Source organism: Babylonia areolata, chromosome 15 (assembly GCF_041734735.1).
Source record: "Babylonia areolata isolate BAREFJ2019XMU chromosome 15, ASM4173473v1, whole genome shotgun sequence".
Lineage (NCBI taxonomy): Eukaryota > Metazoa > Mollusca > Gastropoda > Neogastropoda > Buccinidae > Babylonia > Babylonia areolata.
Genome location: NC_134890.1, coordinates 3,013,282 through 3,029,295, shown reverse-complemented (window position 1 = coordinate 3,029,295; position 16,014 = coordinate 3,013,282). Strand labels below are relative to the sequence as shown.

At 41.3% G+C, this 16,014-nt stretch overlaps 1 protein-coding gene across 2 annotated transcripts; it reads right to left on the bottom strand.

Annotated features, from left to right (window-relative positions):
* Positions 1-1,848: 1,848 nt before the first annotated feature.
* On the bottom strand, positions 1,849-9,955 carry LOC143290374 (uncharacterized). Of its 2 annotated transcripts, none has more exons than XM_076599753.1 (4): positions 9,849-9,955; positions 7,783-7,913; positions 4,546-4,692; positions 1,849-2,943 (listed from the first exon to the last, which is right to left on the bottom strand). In XM_076599753.1, the coding sequence occupies exons 2-4, from the start codon at positions 7,832-7,834 to the stop codon at positions 2,702-2,704; spliced, it is 441 nt and encodes a 146-aa protein (XP_076455868.1). In that variant the 5' UTR covers positions 7,835-7,913; positions 9,849-9,955; the 3' UTR covers positions 1,849-2,701. The 2 variants fall into 2 exon arrangements, with proteins under 2 accessions (XP_076455868.1, XP_076455869.1); XM_076599754.1 differs by lacking the exon at positions 9,849-9,955 and adding an exon at positions 9,794-9,816.
* Positions 9,956-16,014: the final 6,059 nt, after the last annotated feature.

The window sequence follows — 16,014 nt, the reverse complement described above, 5'->3', positions numbered from 1 at the left end:
ATATATATATATAAGGGAAAAGGAAAGAAGATAATGTGAATGATAATATGAATAATGACATTACGTTTATAAATGAATAGATAAATAATTTGAACACACGGACAGACTCGCACTCCTGCCATCCTTCCATTTTCCCAGGTCCTGATGACGTGACGATGCAGATGGTTCATCTTCCATCCTTCCATCTTGTTTCCCAGGTCCTGATGACGTGACAATGCAGATGGTCCATCTTCCATCCTTTCATTTTCCCAGGTCCTGATGACGTGACAATGCAGATGGTTCATCTTTCATCCTTCCATCTTGTTTCCCAGGTCCCGATAACGTGACAATGCAGATGGTCCATCTTTCATCCTTCCATCTTGTTTCCCAGGTCCCGATAACGTGACAATGCAGATGGTCCATCTTCCACCCTTCCATCTTCTATTTCCGAGATTCTGATGACGTGACAATGCAGATGGTTCATCTTCCATCCTTCCATTTTCCCAGGTCCGATGACGTGACAATGCAGATGGTTCATCTTCCTTCTATTTTCCAGGTCCCGATGACGTGACAATGCAGATGGTTCATCTTTCATCCGTCCATCTTCTATTTCCCAGGTCCCGATGACGTGACAATGCAGATGGTTCATCTTCTATTTTCCAGGTCCCGATGACGTGACAATGCAGATGGTTCATCTTTCATCCGTCCATCTTCTATTTCCCAGGTCCTGATGACGTGAAAATGCAGACGGTGCACCTGGAGACAGACATGTGGAGGACAGGCCACACCTGGAGGCGGACATGAAGAGGACAGGCCACACCTGGGGACAGACATGTAGAGGACAGGCCACACCTGGGGACAGACATGTAGAGGACAGGCCACACCTGGGGACAGACATGTAGAGGACAGGCCACACCTGTGGACAGTTGGAGTGACTGGCACAGGACAGGGATGGCTGGACAGTGCGTGGTGGCAGCCTGTGTCGTGGATGAGGCGAGGAAAGCAAGCTGCTGCTTTCAGCGACCTGTTCCCTGCCGTGGATATCAGCGGTGCACATCGGCTGCTGATCTACACAGGTTGAGTTGCGGCCCTTTCCCCAGCGGGCTTGAAGTTGCGTGGTCCTCGTCTTTTTTGTCTGGTTTTTATCGTTACTTTTTTTTCTTTTGCTCGTGTCTTATTTATTTATTTATATTTTTTGGTATGCATTGTACAGCGTTTGGTTTTGATTGTTACTATTTTTTTTCTTTTGCTCGTATCTTTTTATTTGTGTGTGTGTGTGTGTGTGTGTGTGTGTGTGTGTGTGTGTGTGTGTGCATTGTACAGCGTCTGCTTTTGTTTTTTTTTTCTTTTGCTCGTGTCTTTTCGTCTGGTTTTTATCGTTACTTTTTTTTTCTTTTGCTCGGGTCTTTTTACTTTTTTGTGTGTGCATTGTACAGCGCAACTGAACATGTTTAATAATCAAAAGTGCTGTAGGAATTAAATACTACTACTACCACTTCTACTACCACTATTACAATCACCACTATCATCACTATTATAATTATCATTCGAAAACGGAAGTAGGATTTTCGTTGACAGTGACAAATCGTGTGGGCGTTTTGAGTTTGTTATGCCCCCACTGATATCAGCACAGGGTGTTTAACCTGCGCAGTTTCATCTGCATGTTCATGTCATGAAGGGTGACCTTAGCACGGTGCGCTATGTCTTTATCAGTGAACAATTGCTGCACGTGCGGGCGCGCGCGCGCGCACACACACACACACACACACACACACACACTCTCGCGTACAGAATCAGACTGACATGGAAAGGAACAAAGACAGAGAGCAAACCATGAACCTGTCAAGAGCTGTCAGACCACACTGTGAATTACAAAACAGATTTTACTGATTTACTCAGAACAAAAAGCAACTCCAAGATCGGTTATATCCAAGCAATTTCGTTAAAAAAAAAACCCACAAAACATTTCCCTTATTTTCTTTTTATAAACATTTTCGTTATAACGAAACTGACCATATGTATTCAGCAATATTAACTCAGGTAAAAGACATTCCTCTTTAAATATAGCCTTAGAAGCCCACAATTTGATAGCTAATACTCACCAATCCATACAAAGATTCAAAAATGAAAGACACAGACAGGAATTTAACTTGCAAATGCTCTTTGAAATTGCAGAAGTGACCCACAATAACATGATTTGCTTGGGGGAAAAGTGAAAGAAAAATGAACAAAAACACGTTAATTGCTACTTAAAAAAACCCCTAAGTGCTAACAGATACAAATATCTCTGTTTATATACACACAACATATTGATCAAATGAGGAAGAGAATCACTGTCATCAATACAAGGCTAAAGAACGAACTCCTCCACCTATAACCACCCACTTTCCCTACCTCCTTCCATCCACCCCTACCTCCTCCTTACCACTGACGACCTGCAGAACCCCAAGTGGGCAGGGCACGGATTCCAAGCCTAGAAAGTTGGATTCCCAGGAAACCCACAAAGAAGAGTAGTGCGACATTTCTGAACTTTCTGAATAATACGAACACAACAGCACTCTTATCTACTTGAACTACAAAGCTACAAAGGCATAACAGACAGATGCACAGAGCAAGCATAAAGAGGGTCGGATACAGGAGAGAGAGAGAGAGAGAGCAAAAAAAAAAAAAAAAAAAAAAAATATATATAACTGGAAAAAGCGTGGATTTTTTTGTTTGCTCTTCAGGGCAGCAGGTGACGAAGCAGCAGCAGCAGCGGCCCCATCGGCAGCAGCAGGGCAGCCAGGGGAGACAAGCGGAGGGGAGCGTGGCCCGCGGTCACAGTGCTCATCGGGTCCTGGGTGTTGCAGAGAGGCCAATCACAGCGGCGGTGGCACCGGTAATAGTCAGAGAAAACCGCACAGCCCTCCTGCAGGTATTGGTCCATGTCGTAGCAGCCGCGCTTTACCATGAAAACTTCTTTATCTTCCAGCACACAGAAAAAAACGAGAAAACAAACACACACACGCACGCACGAACGCACGCATGGATGGTGCACACGAATTATTCGAGCAAAATACATGCCAAAATAAAGAAAAATAACCATGATAGTAATAAAAAAAAATATAGCAACAACAGTAATAATAACAATAATTATTATTATTACGGCAATAACTACTTGGGAAATAACCAATCAACAAAAGATATCGGCTCTAGAAAATTAATGACAGACGCACACACCAGGCGGGGAGGGGATTAAAGGGAAAGGATTTTGAGACGGGAACAGAGACCGGACACAACAAAAGCGATTAAAAAACGAAGGAAAAAAAGTGTAGGTCTGGGGGTGTGAAGTGGAGTGCGGGCACGGCTTACAATTAACGATAGATACGTGCGGCTTGCAATAAATACAGATATGAACTTCTTTTAAAGAGAACGTGAACGTCGACGTGACTATACTGGACTTTGTTCACATTCAATATAAACAGTGCTTTGAGGCGTTCTGTGGCATGGCATGAAAACCCGCATTACGCATACCTGATTATACTGTCAATGAAGTAAAAGACGCTTTGTACATTCTTAAGACACTGTCACTACTTAAGTAAAAGAATGAAGTAAAAGATGCATTATGCATTCTTATTCACGAGCCGGTGTCACTCAAGACGCATTATGCATTCTTATTCACGAACCGGTGTCACTCAAGACGCATTATGCATTCTTATTCATGAACCGGTGTCACTCAAGACGCATTATGCATTCTTATTCACGAACCGGTGTCACTCAAGACGCATTATGCATTCTTATTCACGAGCCGGTGTCACTCAAGACGCATTATGCATTCTTATTCACGAACCGGTGTCACTCAAGACGCATTATGCATTCTTATTCACGAACCGGTGTCACTCAAGACGCACTATGCATTTTTAATCATGCACTGATCTCACCGAGTACATAAAATAACCAATGTGCTAACAGATACAAACTTCTCTGTTTATATACACACAACATATTGATCAAAAGGGGAAGAGAAACACTGCCGTATATATAATTATATATATATATATATATATATATATATGAGAGAGAGAGAGAGAGAGAGATCGAGAGATCTGTTGTGATAAAAAGGAATACAAATACAACTATAATATAGACACATAAAAACCGTGAAGTATACGACGGATTGTGCATTCTTAATCATGTACTCATGTCGCTGGCGTAAAATGAACTCTTAATCATGTACTCGTGTCGTTGGCGTAAAATGAACTCTTAATCATGTACTTATGTCGCTGGCATAAAATGAACTCTTAATCATGTACTCATGTCGCTGGCGTAAAATGAACTCTTAATCATGTACTCATGTCGCTGGCGTAAAATGAACTCTTAATCATGTACTTACGTCGCTGGCGTAAAATGAACTCTTAATCATGTACTTATGTCGCTGGCATAAAATGAACTCTTAATCATGTACTTATGTCGCTGGCATAAAATGAACTCTTAATCATGTACTCATGTCGCTGGCGTAAAAGACGTGATATGAACTCTTAATCATATTGTCCTACTCGTCTCTAAAATATAGACAGGAAAGCATACCTCGATTTATGCCGACAGTGGTGTAGCACTGGGTGGTGCAGTTTACGGTGGGCACTTCCCAGACTTGGTCCTTGCACGCCCAGTTGTTCTCCCAGCCACCACTGTTATACTCACAGGAGTAGCATTCTTTCGTCCACTCTGACGTCACTGCACGAGCAAGTCATATTTTGTATCACCAGGGTTACGAAACTGAGGACGCTTCCTGTCGTATGTAAAGCTTTCTGCATCGCTTGAATCGTCGCAGAATCATGATGATGATGATAATTATCATCTTCGTTCGTGGGCTGCAACTCCCAAGTTCACTCGTCTGTACACGAGTGGGCTTTTACGTGTATGACCGTTTTTACCCTCGCCATGTGGGCAGCCATACTCGGTTTTCGGGGGTAATAATGATAACTAGTTGCTTAAAAAAACAAAAAAACGAAACACACACACACGCACACGCACACGACAACCCAACTATCACCCAACACTTCAAAAGATCACAATCACAAGATAATTCATTGTCCTTAAAAGGAGATTCTTCGTGTTGTGGCACACAGTTAAATCCTATAATCATAGTACATTCGCTTATACTCCTCCTCCTGTCCTCCGTACGGTTGACCTTCCCTGGTTCTCTGTGTGGTGACTGAGACACTATCTTTCCTCTATATCCATGGTAACTTAGACACTATCTTTCCTCTGTATCCATGGTAACTTAGACACTCGTCTTTCTGTCCTCTATATCCATGGTAACTTAGACACTCATCTTTCTGTCCTCTATATCCATGGTAACACAGACACTCATCTTTCATTTCTCTATATCCATGGTAACTTAGACACTCATCTTTCCTCTGCGCCCATGGTGACTCAAACACCATTATTAACTTTATATTAATGGTAACTTAGACACTATCTTTGCTCTATATCCATGATGAATTAGATGACAAGTTTTCCTTTAGGTTCGTGGTAACTTAAGACACTCATCTTTCTTTGTTCTATATCCATGGTAATATAGACACTCTTCCTCTCTACCCAAGATAACTTAGATACTGATCTTTTTTTTTTTTTTTTTTTTTACTGTTCGTGGTGACTTAAATACTCATCTTTCTTTGTTCTATATCCATGATAATTTAGACACTCTTCTTTCCTTGTTCTGTATCCACTGAAACTTAGACACTCAGTTTTCTCTCCTCTATATCATGGTGACTTAGACACTCATCTGTATTTCCTCTATATGCATGGTAATTTAGATACTGTTTCTTTCCTCTATACCCGTGGTAACTCATCTTTATTTGTTCTTTTTCCATGGTAGCTTAGACACTTATTTTTCTTTCCTCTACATCCATGATAACTTTGAAATTCATCCTGTCCTCTCAGCAAAAACACTTATTCTCCTCCTTCAATGTTGTTGCAACGCAGACAGTGTTCCTTTTCCTCCATGTCTGTGGTGACACACATACCTCTCTCATTGTTGTATGAGGCTCTTTCCAGAACATGTCTGTGGTGACACACATACCTCTCTCATTGTTGTATGAGGCTCTTTCCAGAACCTATCTGTGGTGACACACATACCTCTCTCATTGTTGTATGAGGCTCTTTCCAGAACATGTCTGTGGTGACACACATACCTCTCTCATTGTTGTATGAGGCTCTTTCCAGAACATGTCTGTGGTGACACACATACCTCTCTCATTGTTGTATGAGGCTCTTTCCAGAACATGTCTGTGGTGACACACATACCTCTCTCATTGTTGTATGAGGCTCTTTCCAGAACATGTCTGTGGTGACACACATACCTCTCTCATTGTTGTATGAGGCTCTTTCCAGAACATGTCTGTGGTGACACACACACCTCTCTCATTGTTGTATGAGGCTCTTTCCAGAACATGTCTGTGGTGACACACACACCTCTCTCATTGTTGTATGAGGCTCTTTCCAGAACCTATCTGTGGGCACTCTTGGTTTCCTACTTTTCCAACACAGCTCCATGCCTCCCAACTCACGTTGCATGTATGAATGAGAGGAGGAGTGGGGACGGAGAGAGAGAGGGAGGGTGGTCATAAGTGGTTATGTAATTTGTAATTTTTTTCTTTCGTGTAAAGCAGTCTGAACTTTCAGACATAAAGGGTGCTCTTCAAATGCACATAATGACGATGCTGATATAACAATGATGATGATGATTATCATCATTATCATCATACAACTCTGAGCACTTTACAAACAAGGAGGCATTTGCACAACAGGCTACCTACCTGGGTAGCTGACAGCTGCCTTTCTTTATACGCTCATTTCGTTTCCTTTGCCATTCAGTCATGCTTCAGTCTCGCGCACACACACATGTATAGTAGAGTAATGTTTTCTTCATGATTTTGCCTAGGACATCCCCTTGTTGCCTGTTTTTTTACGTGAGCTGAGCGCATGTTACACATGTGACGTAGCTTTATCGTCTCATCCAAAAGACAAGCGTACAGACCACAGCTCCAGGTCTAGTGAAGTGCGAGAAAATTCTGGCGACTGTGGGATTCGATCCCGCACCCCCAGATTCTCTCACTTCCGAGGCAGAGTGTGTAAGCATCAGGCCACATCTCAGACTGAGAGGCAAAATTGCACTGGCTCTTAGTGCTGCAGCCTTGGGGGCTAGTTGGCCTTTGGGAACCATCCCACCGCCGACTGTCCTAAAACCCTCTTGGCCGAGAGAGTCGGGATGTAGCTTGGGCAAGACACTCTCCACTATAATCGAATTCTAGCCGAGTTAGTCGGGACAGCAGCTGCCTGCTGTTCTGGTTCTGGTGGTCACAGTCGAAAACGACCGACTATCCCACATCCGACGCACGCCAGTGATCTCGCCACGCCGTTGGCACTTGGCAGCAAACCAAGTCAGCAAGGGCCGTGCCAATGTCATGGAAGGGGAGGGTGGGGTGGTATTGACGGCTGTGGAAAGCTGGGCGACAAAGTTACAGGACGCCTCTACAGCGGACGATCTCAAATATACAATTCCCTGTGTGTGTGTGTGTGTGTGTGTGTGTGTGTGTGTGTGTGTGTGTGCTTTTGCGTGTGTGCGCATTTGTGTAGTATTAAAGATGCAGTTTTACAGACGAAAGTACACACACGCGCACAAGAAGACAGACGGAACAAAAAGTAAGGGCAAAAACAAACAAGTGGATAGAAAGAAAGAAAAAGAGAAAGAAAGAATGAGAAAAGACCCACACATAATCAGAACTAGACATGACTGGTAGACAGACACAATCTACACACCTGTCACCGGCACAAGAGCCAGCAGTAGAACAAACATCACGCTTCCGGTCATGTTGCGGTCAGTAGAGATCACACTCTGATACAGGTCGTCCCGAGGTCAAGGTCTTGTGTCGGCTCTGGGTCGCTATTCGCTACACGCCAGTGACCACAGGTAGAAATATGTTAGAATTTTAAACAAAAAAGCCGTTCACTCGCTCCACCCATACCCTCTCTACATCTCTGGCTTTTCGTTGTACAAATATTGACAATTATGCTTGTAAAAATAATCTGTTGCTCAGTTGGTAATGCTGATTTTCTCTCTCTCTCTCTCTCTCTCTCTCTCTCTCTCTCTCTCTCCTATTCATATGATGAGATCCACTTTATGTCAAAATTTTAATCGTCAGCTGCATATTCCAAAATCAACTGAATATAGCTCAAATCCCGACGTTGCGTAACCTCAAAACTTAATTCTTACTAATGCGCAAATAGCGCCTTGTTCCGTCTTAGAGCTGCACTTAAGTCCTATTTGTTTTTGTTTTTATTTTTTTCTTCTTCCTTTTTTATAGTTTAATGAAAAGTCCCATAGTCTTAACAGCCTTCTAGAGAGTGAATTCATATCCACTGTGTATAGGTCCCAGCATAGGAATGTGGGGCCCATTTCTCTCTTTCCGCCGTTTTAACCTTCCCTGCCGGAAGTCGGGTAGCCATTCACACCTGGGTGGAGTGATGAAAATCGGAATGAAGTGCCTTTCCCAAAGACACAGCACCATGCCGAAACGGGGCCTCGAACCCTGATCACTGGTGAACACTTGAAGTCCAACAGGCCCTAAGCACGGCGTCTCCAACTCTCCAGTTTACATCTTTAATGCATATACATTTCCTGTCCCCACTGCGAACTTCGTGGGGATACGGTTGAGACGGAACGAGTTTAGACTTTTTTTTCAAATACAGCATAAAACCACCAGGCCAAGATCAATTTCATTAGGAAAATAAAACAAACAACAAAAACAACGCATTCTTTCATTCTGACGTTTTCTTTTGTTCCATATGCACACTATCTTCATACCTGTGAACGAAAAGTGGATGAGGTCTACCCTTTGTAACAATTTATCATTTCAGTGTCAATGAAATGAAACACGAGTAAACGCTGTTCAGCTTTCCGTTCAGAGCGTCTGACATTTGTACAAGTATAATAAATGGCGGGTCGCGAAGAATCTTTTAGGCTGCGGTTGTTTAGCTTCGCCTCAACTTCTGAACCCGGGGTGAGTTGCATGATAATTTTTTAGCAGTGCTAAGTTTGCTTAGCACTAAGAATTTTCCTAAGTCAGCGCTGCTTACAGAGACTTCAGAGCGTTCTTGACTCTACGCAAACTTAGCGCTGCAAAGATCGCTAATGCGTCAACATCCACATTTCTTCCCCTCCGCTCCTCTGTGACTGACGGGGTGAACGTCCACGCCTTGTCAACACTGCTCATTCCGTCTTGTGGGGTAAAACTGAGGATATTGCCGCTAATGGACCCCTACCCTGGGAAGTGTCCAATTTTTGTATCCTAACTTCTGGGACTTAACAAAACAAAACAAAAATTCGCGCGTTTTGCAGCCCGTGCTTATGAGAAAATTACATTTTGCATGTAATCGATGCTTCCAATCGAGATTTAGACAAAATGCGACGCGAAATGACCCCTATGTCACAGACACTTACGGACACTTTATCGTCTAAAGCCGCCACATTTTTGTTTACCTTTTCATGGCTTTCGGGGCAAAAAAATGGAAAGAGCGGCTATATGCTTGGCGCTGACTGAATGAGCACTTCATTGTAGATGCTTTTTGGGACCTAGCACTAAGCCTGCACGTTTCTTTGAGCGATTGAATCTGTATCAAAACCGAGTACAGTAACCCTAAAAAAAAAAGTCGAAAACCACTGAGACCGAGTTACAGCTTATGGTGGTAACATCGTATCATCTATGCACGAAAATGGCCGTCCGGACAGATCCTTGATAGATCGGGATACTCTAAAAGAAAAAGACTTTACCCCAACTCTGAACCCGTGTGTAAGTCCCAGACACAGCATTGACGTCTTCACTCACCTGTAGTCTCGCATGGAAATGACGGTGAAAGGGATCGCTTACCGCTTCATGTACCCGTTCCCTCCAAATACACAGACAGTACCCGTGCAGCACACCCTTTCTTAACCCCACCCCACGCCACCAACCGCACACCCATTAAAAAAAGGAGAAGAAAAGCCACCCTTTTTAACTTTATCCCCGGCGTTTTTGGCATGGTCTGAAAAATAGATTTAAAAATGAAACAGGAAAAGGGTGGTGTGGGGTGGGCTGACAACAATTTGAAATGCTAAAGTTATGTGAGGAATCAGTGATTTTTTTAAAACCAGATTGATAGAAACATGGTGGGTATTTTGAACTTGGACTTCCAAAACCCTTTTGATAGTACTTCACGTGAATATAATATTAGAGGTGGAAACATAGCGTTCGGCGAGCCTTGTTGTTCATTGGGTGGGGTTTTCTTTGTCGGCGTAAATAAAAGGAAGAGGAGACAGTAGTAGCTCAACAAATGCAAAGATATTGATTGGGATTCTTCAGGGCTCTACCCTGAAGCTTTTGTTTTAATTTTATTTTTCGTATCATTCATGTAAATGACGTATTATAAAGGATAAACTCGCTATGTAGGTGGACTGAAAGAATGATTGTCAAAGCAAGGGATTTGAGACGTGGCAATGGAACACTGTCAATAAGATATACAAAAACAGACACATGGGTGGAATATGCGCTTTAACAGTGGTCATTAATTACATTACATACAACAGATAAAATCTACGTAAGTGAACAGTAATTATTGACGAAAGGGAATTCTTCGACGTTTATTTGGCATCTAGGAGGATAAATGTGTGAGCGATTTAAAAAAACAACAAAAAACAAAAGAAAAAGAAACCAACCAACCCACCCACAAAACAAACAAAAAACCCAGCAAGATCAAAGAGATCTTGGTGTTATATTTAACAAGTGCTTACCCCTCGATTCCCATATATATATATATGTATATGTATATATAAATATGTATATGTATATATATGTATGTATATGTATATGTATATATATATGTATATGTATGTATATGTATATATATATATATATATATATATATATATATATATATATAATCACAAGAGTAAAGCTGGTTAAAAATGATTGGCATAATGAAGAGGACCTTCGTTTACTTCAACAAAAATACTTATGTTATATAGAGATCTGCTCAAACCTTAATTAGTGTATGCCGATATTGTCTGTTGTATTTGAATATTTTACACCACAAAGTAATTTCTCCTTGAAGACAGTAAAGTATTTTGTATTCTGTATTACCGTGAAAGACAATTTGTGGCCTTTGGGAGAGTGCGTAAAGCAAGTGAACAAATGAACAGATGTAAAGACATCATTGGAAGGTTAGAAAATGTCAGTTTGCATTTTTGAGATTCACTTCAGGCATACACTATTCTTTTTCAATGAATCAATTTTGAATGGCAAAGAAACACATACATGTACAACCTTATAACGTATACAGATACTTGAATAGTAACATTTTCATTTGGCAAAGCAGAACATATCAACGAAAAAAAACCCTGCCATACTGAATCAAATTCCTTTTTGCGAAGCAGAATAATAATATCAACCAGGAAAAACTTTGTCATGCGCACCACATTTATTTCATGTGAAGAAAATTGCACGGTGGGTACATTTTGTCCCGGTACACCGCAAGAAACTCCAAACCCATCCCCATGGACTCACATTATTTTCACCACCCTCTCCCCTCCCCCTAGACCCCTTCATTGAACGAGGACAGCTGGGTGTCGCAATACCTGTTTTGATGTTCGGGCTGTTGAAATGGTTAAGTGATTCAGGTTGAAGGAATGCCTTTCCAGTTTTGAAAGTAACCTTGAAACCCCGCATACACTCCGACAAAAAAATATTCCAGATCAAATGCAGTAACAGATATGATGATTACAAAACTCGTGGTGTGGATGAAAGAAAGGCGGCTTCATGAAGTGGTGATAAACCAGACGAGAGAGAGGGTGGACAGAGAGACAGAGGGGGGAGAAAGGGGGAGAGTTGGACAGAGGTTGATATTACTGTGAATTGCAAATGCATGAAAATGTAGCCTCATTCTTTTTTTTTTTTTTTTTTTTTTTTTTTTCGAAAACATCCAGGTGTGCATGGACAATAACCCAAGAGCTAATTATTTGAATCCTTCCTCGTTAGTCAGGCGACAAATATACCTATTTGCGTCTTTAAAACTCTGTCCCGCTGCGTAAAATCGGTGCAATTTCGTGGACATTTAAAAGTTCTGTGCATTCAATACTTGCTTTTTGGTGTGACAGCTGGTGTTATTTGACAACCAATCCCCCCCCCCTCCCCCTGTAATCTGTCTTTCTTTCTTCATTCCATTCTCTCTCTTCTTTCTTTCTTTCTTCATCCCATTCTCTCTTCTTTCTTTCTTCATTCCATTCTCTCTCTCTTCTTTCTTTCTTCATCCCATTCTCTCTTCTTTCTTCATTCCATTCTCTCTCTCTTCTTTCTTTCTTCATCCCATTCTCTCTTCTTTCTTTCTTTCTTCATTCCATTCTCTCTCTTCTTTCTTTCTTTCTTTCTTCATCCCATTCTCTCTCTTCTTTCTTTCTTCATCCCATTCTCTCTCTTCTTTCTTTCTTCATCCCATTCTCTCTCTTCTTTCTTTCTTCATCCCATTCTCTCTCTTCTTTCTTTCTTTCTTCATCCCATTCTCTCTCCTCTTTCTTTCTTCATCCCATTCTCTCTCTTCTTTCTTTCTTCATTCCATTCTCTCTCTTCCTTCTTTTTCTTTCTTCATTCCATTCTCTCTCTTCTTTCTTTCTTCATCCCATTCTCTCTCTTCTTTCTTTCTTTCTTCATCCCATTCTCTCTTCTTTCTTTCTTTCTTCATCCCATTCTCTCTCTTCTTTCTTTCTTTCTTCTTCCCATTCTCTCTCTTCTTTCTTTCTTCATCCCATTCTCTCTCTTCTTTCTTTCTTTCTTTCTTCATCCCATTCTCTCTTCTTTCTTTCTTTCTTCATCCCATTCTCTCTCTTCTTTCTTTCTTTCTTCATCCCATTCTCTCTCTTTCTTTCTTCATCCCATTCTCTCTCTTCTTTCTTTCTTTCTTTCTTCATCCCATTCTCTCTCTTCTTTCTTTCTTCATCCCATTCTCTCTCTTCTTTCTTTCTTCATCCCATTCTCTCTCTTCTTTCTTTCTTTCTTTCTTCATCCCATTCTCTCTTCTTTCTTTCTTTCTTCATCCCATTCTCTCTCTTTGTTTCTTTCTTTCTTCATCCCATTCTCTCTCTTCTTTCTTTCTTCATCCCATTCTCTCTCTTCTTTCTTTCTTTCTTTCTTTCTTCATCCCATTCTCTCTTCTTCTTTCTTTCTTTCTTCATCCCATTCTCTCTTCTTTCTTTCTTTCTTCATCCCAATCTCTCTCTCTTTCTTTCTTCATTCCATTCTCTCTTCTTTCTTTCTTTCTTTCTTCATCCCATTCTCTCTCCTCTTTCTTTCTTCATCCCATTCTCTCTTCTTTCTTTCTTCATCCCATTCTCTCTCTTCTTTCTTTCTTCATTCCATTCTCTCTCTTCCTTCTTTTTCTTTCTTCATTCCATTCTCTCTCTTCTTTCTTTCTTCATCCCATTCTCTCTCTTCTTTCTTTCTTTCTTCATCCCATTCTCTCTTCTTTCTTTCTTTCTTCATCCCATTCTCTCTCTTCTTTCTTTCTTCATCCCATTCTCTCTCTTCTTTCTTTCTTTCTTTCTTCATCCCATTCTCTCTCTTCTTTCTTTCTTTCTTTCTTCATCCCATTCTCTCTCTTCTTTCTTTATTCATCCCATTCTCTCTCTTCTTTCTTTCTTTCTTTCTTTCTTCATCCCATTCTCTCTTCTTTCTTTCTTTCTTCATCCCATTCTCTCTCTTTGTTTCTTTCTTTCTTCATCCCATTCTCTCTCTTGTTTTGTATGTAATCATGTACTTTTGTTTTTCGTGTTTGCTCCATGATCACATTTCATGTGGGTCGATGTGCTTTTTCCTTATTTTACCTCAGTAAAAATCTCTGTTGCTCAGTCTGTCGCTCTGTCTATCTCTGTCTCTGCGTCTGTCTGTCTGTCTGTTCTCTCTCTTTTCTGTAATGCTTTTGAAGATTAAACCCACTTTCTGTCAGTTTGTCCAATGTATCAGTTAATCAGAGAACAAAAATATCAAACTTTTCAGAAACATAAATGAGCGCATAAAGTTAGTGTTGGTGGTATGAAATGAAAAGTCTCATTATTCGCTCTGTGGCCAGTTTGCTTATAATGCCTTAAAAATAAAGGATAGAGGAATTGGTTACATGATAGACGATATGTATTTATGTGTACATGTGCATCTGTAATTATATACATACATGCATTCGTACACACACACACACACACACACACACATATATATATATAGAGAGAGAGAGAGACAGACAGACAGACAGACAGACAGACATTTCCTTGAAATAACAACTTTATGACGTAGAATTTACGTCCCTAGCGACGTCAGTGATAACATCACACGAAGACGGGGAAATAACAGTTGAAGGTTGGAAATATTTGATCCATAATGATATATATATATTTCCAGATAATTTTCTCATTGTTTGGCTGATTGTTCCGGATACTGATTTATGATTTGAAACACCACTTTCCACTGTGGTAATGTTCAACTTTAGCGACTTAAATTCCTAGAGGTAAATGCACTGTATATTTCGTGTCTTTTGCAATGCAGGCATAAAGTATAACATAAATAGCAATCATTTGAACTGTGTCATCCACTCTGAGTAGGTTAGATTATGGTGTGAATTACCTGGAAAACCACCGTCATGACCCAATACTAACCTGATAACGACATCACACGCTTTCCTGCAATCGCAATTTTGGCGGCTGTATCGGAAACCGTTAACAGGTTAGTAAGGGGTTATGGCGTTGGTTTTTCAGGCAATTTCTCCACAATTTACCAATTTAGAGTGTTATTTATGTTATACTTCATGCCGCTTAGAGAGGAGCGGCTTGCCTAGCATCGAAAGCCTGCTGATCCAGTGCCAGCTACGCTGGACAGGACACGTTGTCCGCATGACAGACAGCAAGATCCCGAAGATGCTCTTGTATGGCCAGCTGAAGGGATGCCACCGCAAACTTGGAAGACCCTGCAAGCGCTTCAAGGACGCCTTGAAGACAACCCCCACCTCAAAGCCTGTGACATAGACATCGCTTTCTGGGAAACTGATGCCCTTGACCGCTGTCGCTGGAGGATGCTGTGCTCTAGTGGCACAAAGACGTTTGAAAACAAGAGAACGCTGGCCATTGAGGAGAAGCGTGAGCGAAGGAAGCAGGGCTCAACTTCTGGATACGTTTTCCCTTGCAACACCTGTGGGAAGTGCTGCGCATCCAGAATCGGCCTCTTCTCCCATATGAGGACACACACCGACAGATAAACCTGCCTGCCTGCTCATCCGTCGGTCCGACGGGAGACTCCATGATCACCGTGCAAATAGCTCCAGGAATTTAGGTCACTGGAATTGGATATTGCCCTCCACTGCTTTTTTTCTCGGCGCTCAAAGGGTTAAGGGGAATGGAATTCTTGTTTGCCAACTTTCTGTCTTAAAATGCTGTGTTGATTCTTTTCCTCTTTTGTTTGCGGTGTTTTGTGTGTCTCAATGTACGTACCGCCTGTGCAAATAGGCCAGTGGCCCAGCAGTGAGTTCTTTCTCTCTCTCTCTCTCTCTCTCTCTCTCTCTCTGTCTGCGTCCCTCTAACACTAACTGTAAGATTTCCACAGAACCAGTCAAGGTACACAGATAATAAAGTCATCCGAAAACCCAGAATTGACCTCTATAAAACTGGCCTTGTTTACTCAGGATGGACACTTTGGAACTCTTTACTTTCGATTATCAAAAATGAAAGCAGTGTTTCTTCCTTTAAATCGGCTTACAAAACATTTTTATTTTATGAAATAAAAACTACAATGTAGACAACTTGTTGATTACCTTGTTAGATGCTTTGTTCTTTTTTTTTCACGTTGACCAATGTTATTGGGGGGAAAAAAAAGAAAGTCATTGGTATATCATGAATTTTAATATCTTTGATTGTTATCATATTTACGACTGAATGTTGAAACCTGAGGCTTTCACTATGTGCATGGGGTTGGAGGGAAGGAGACT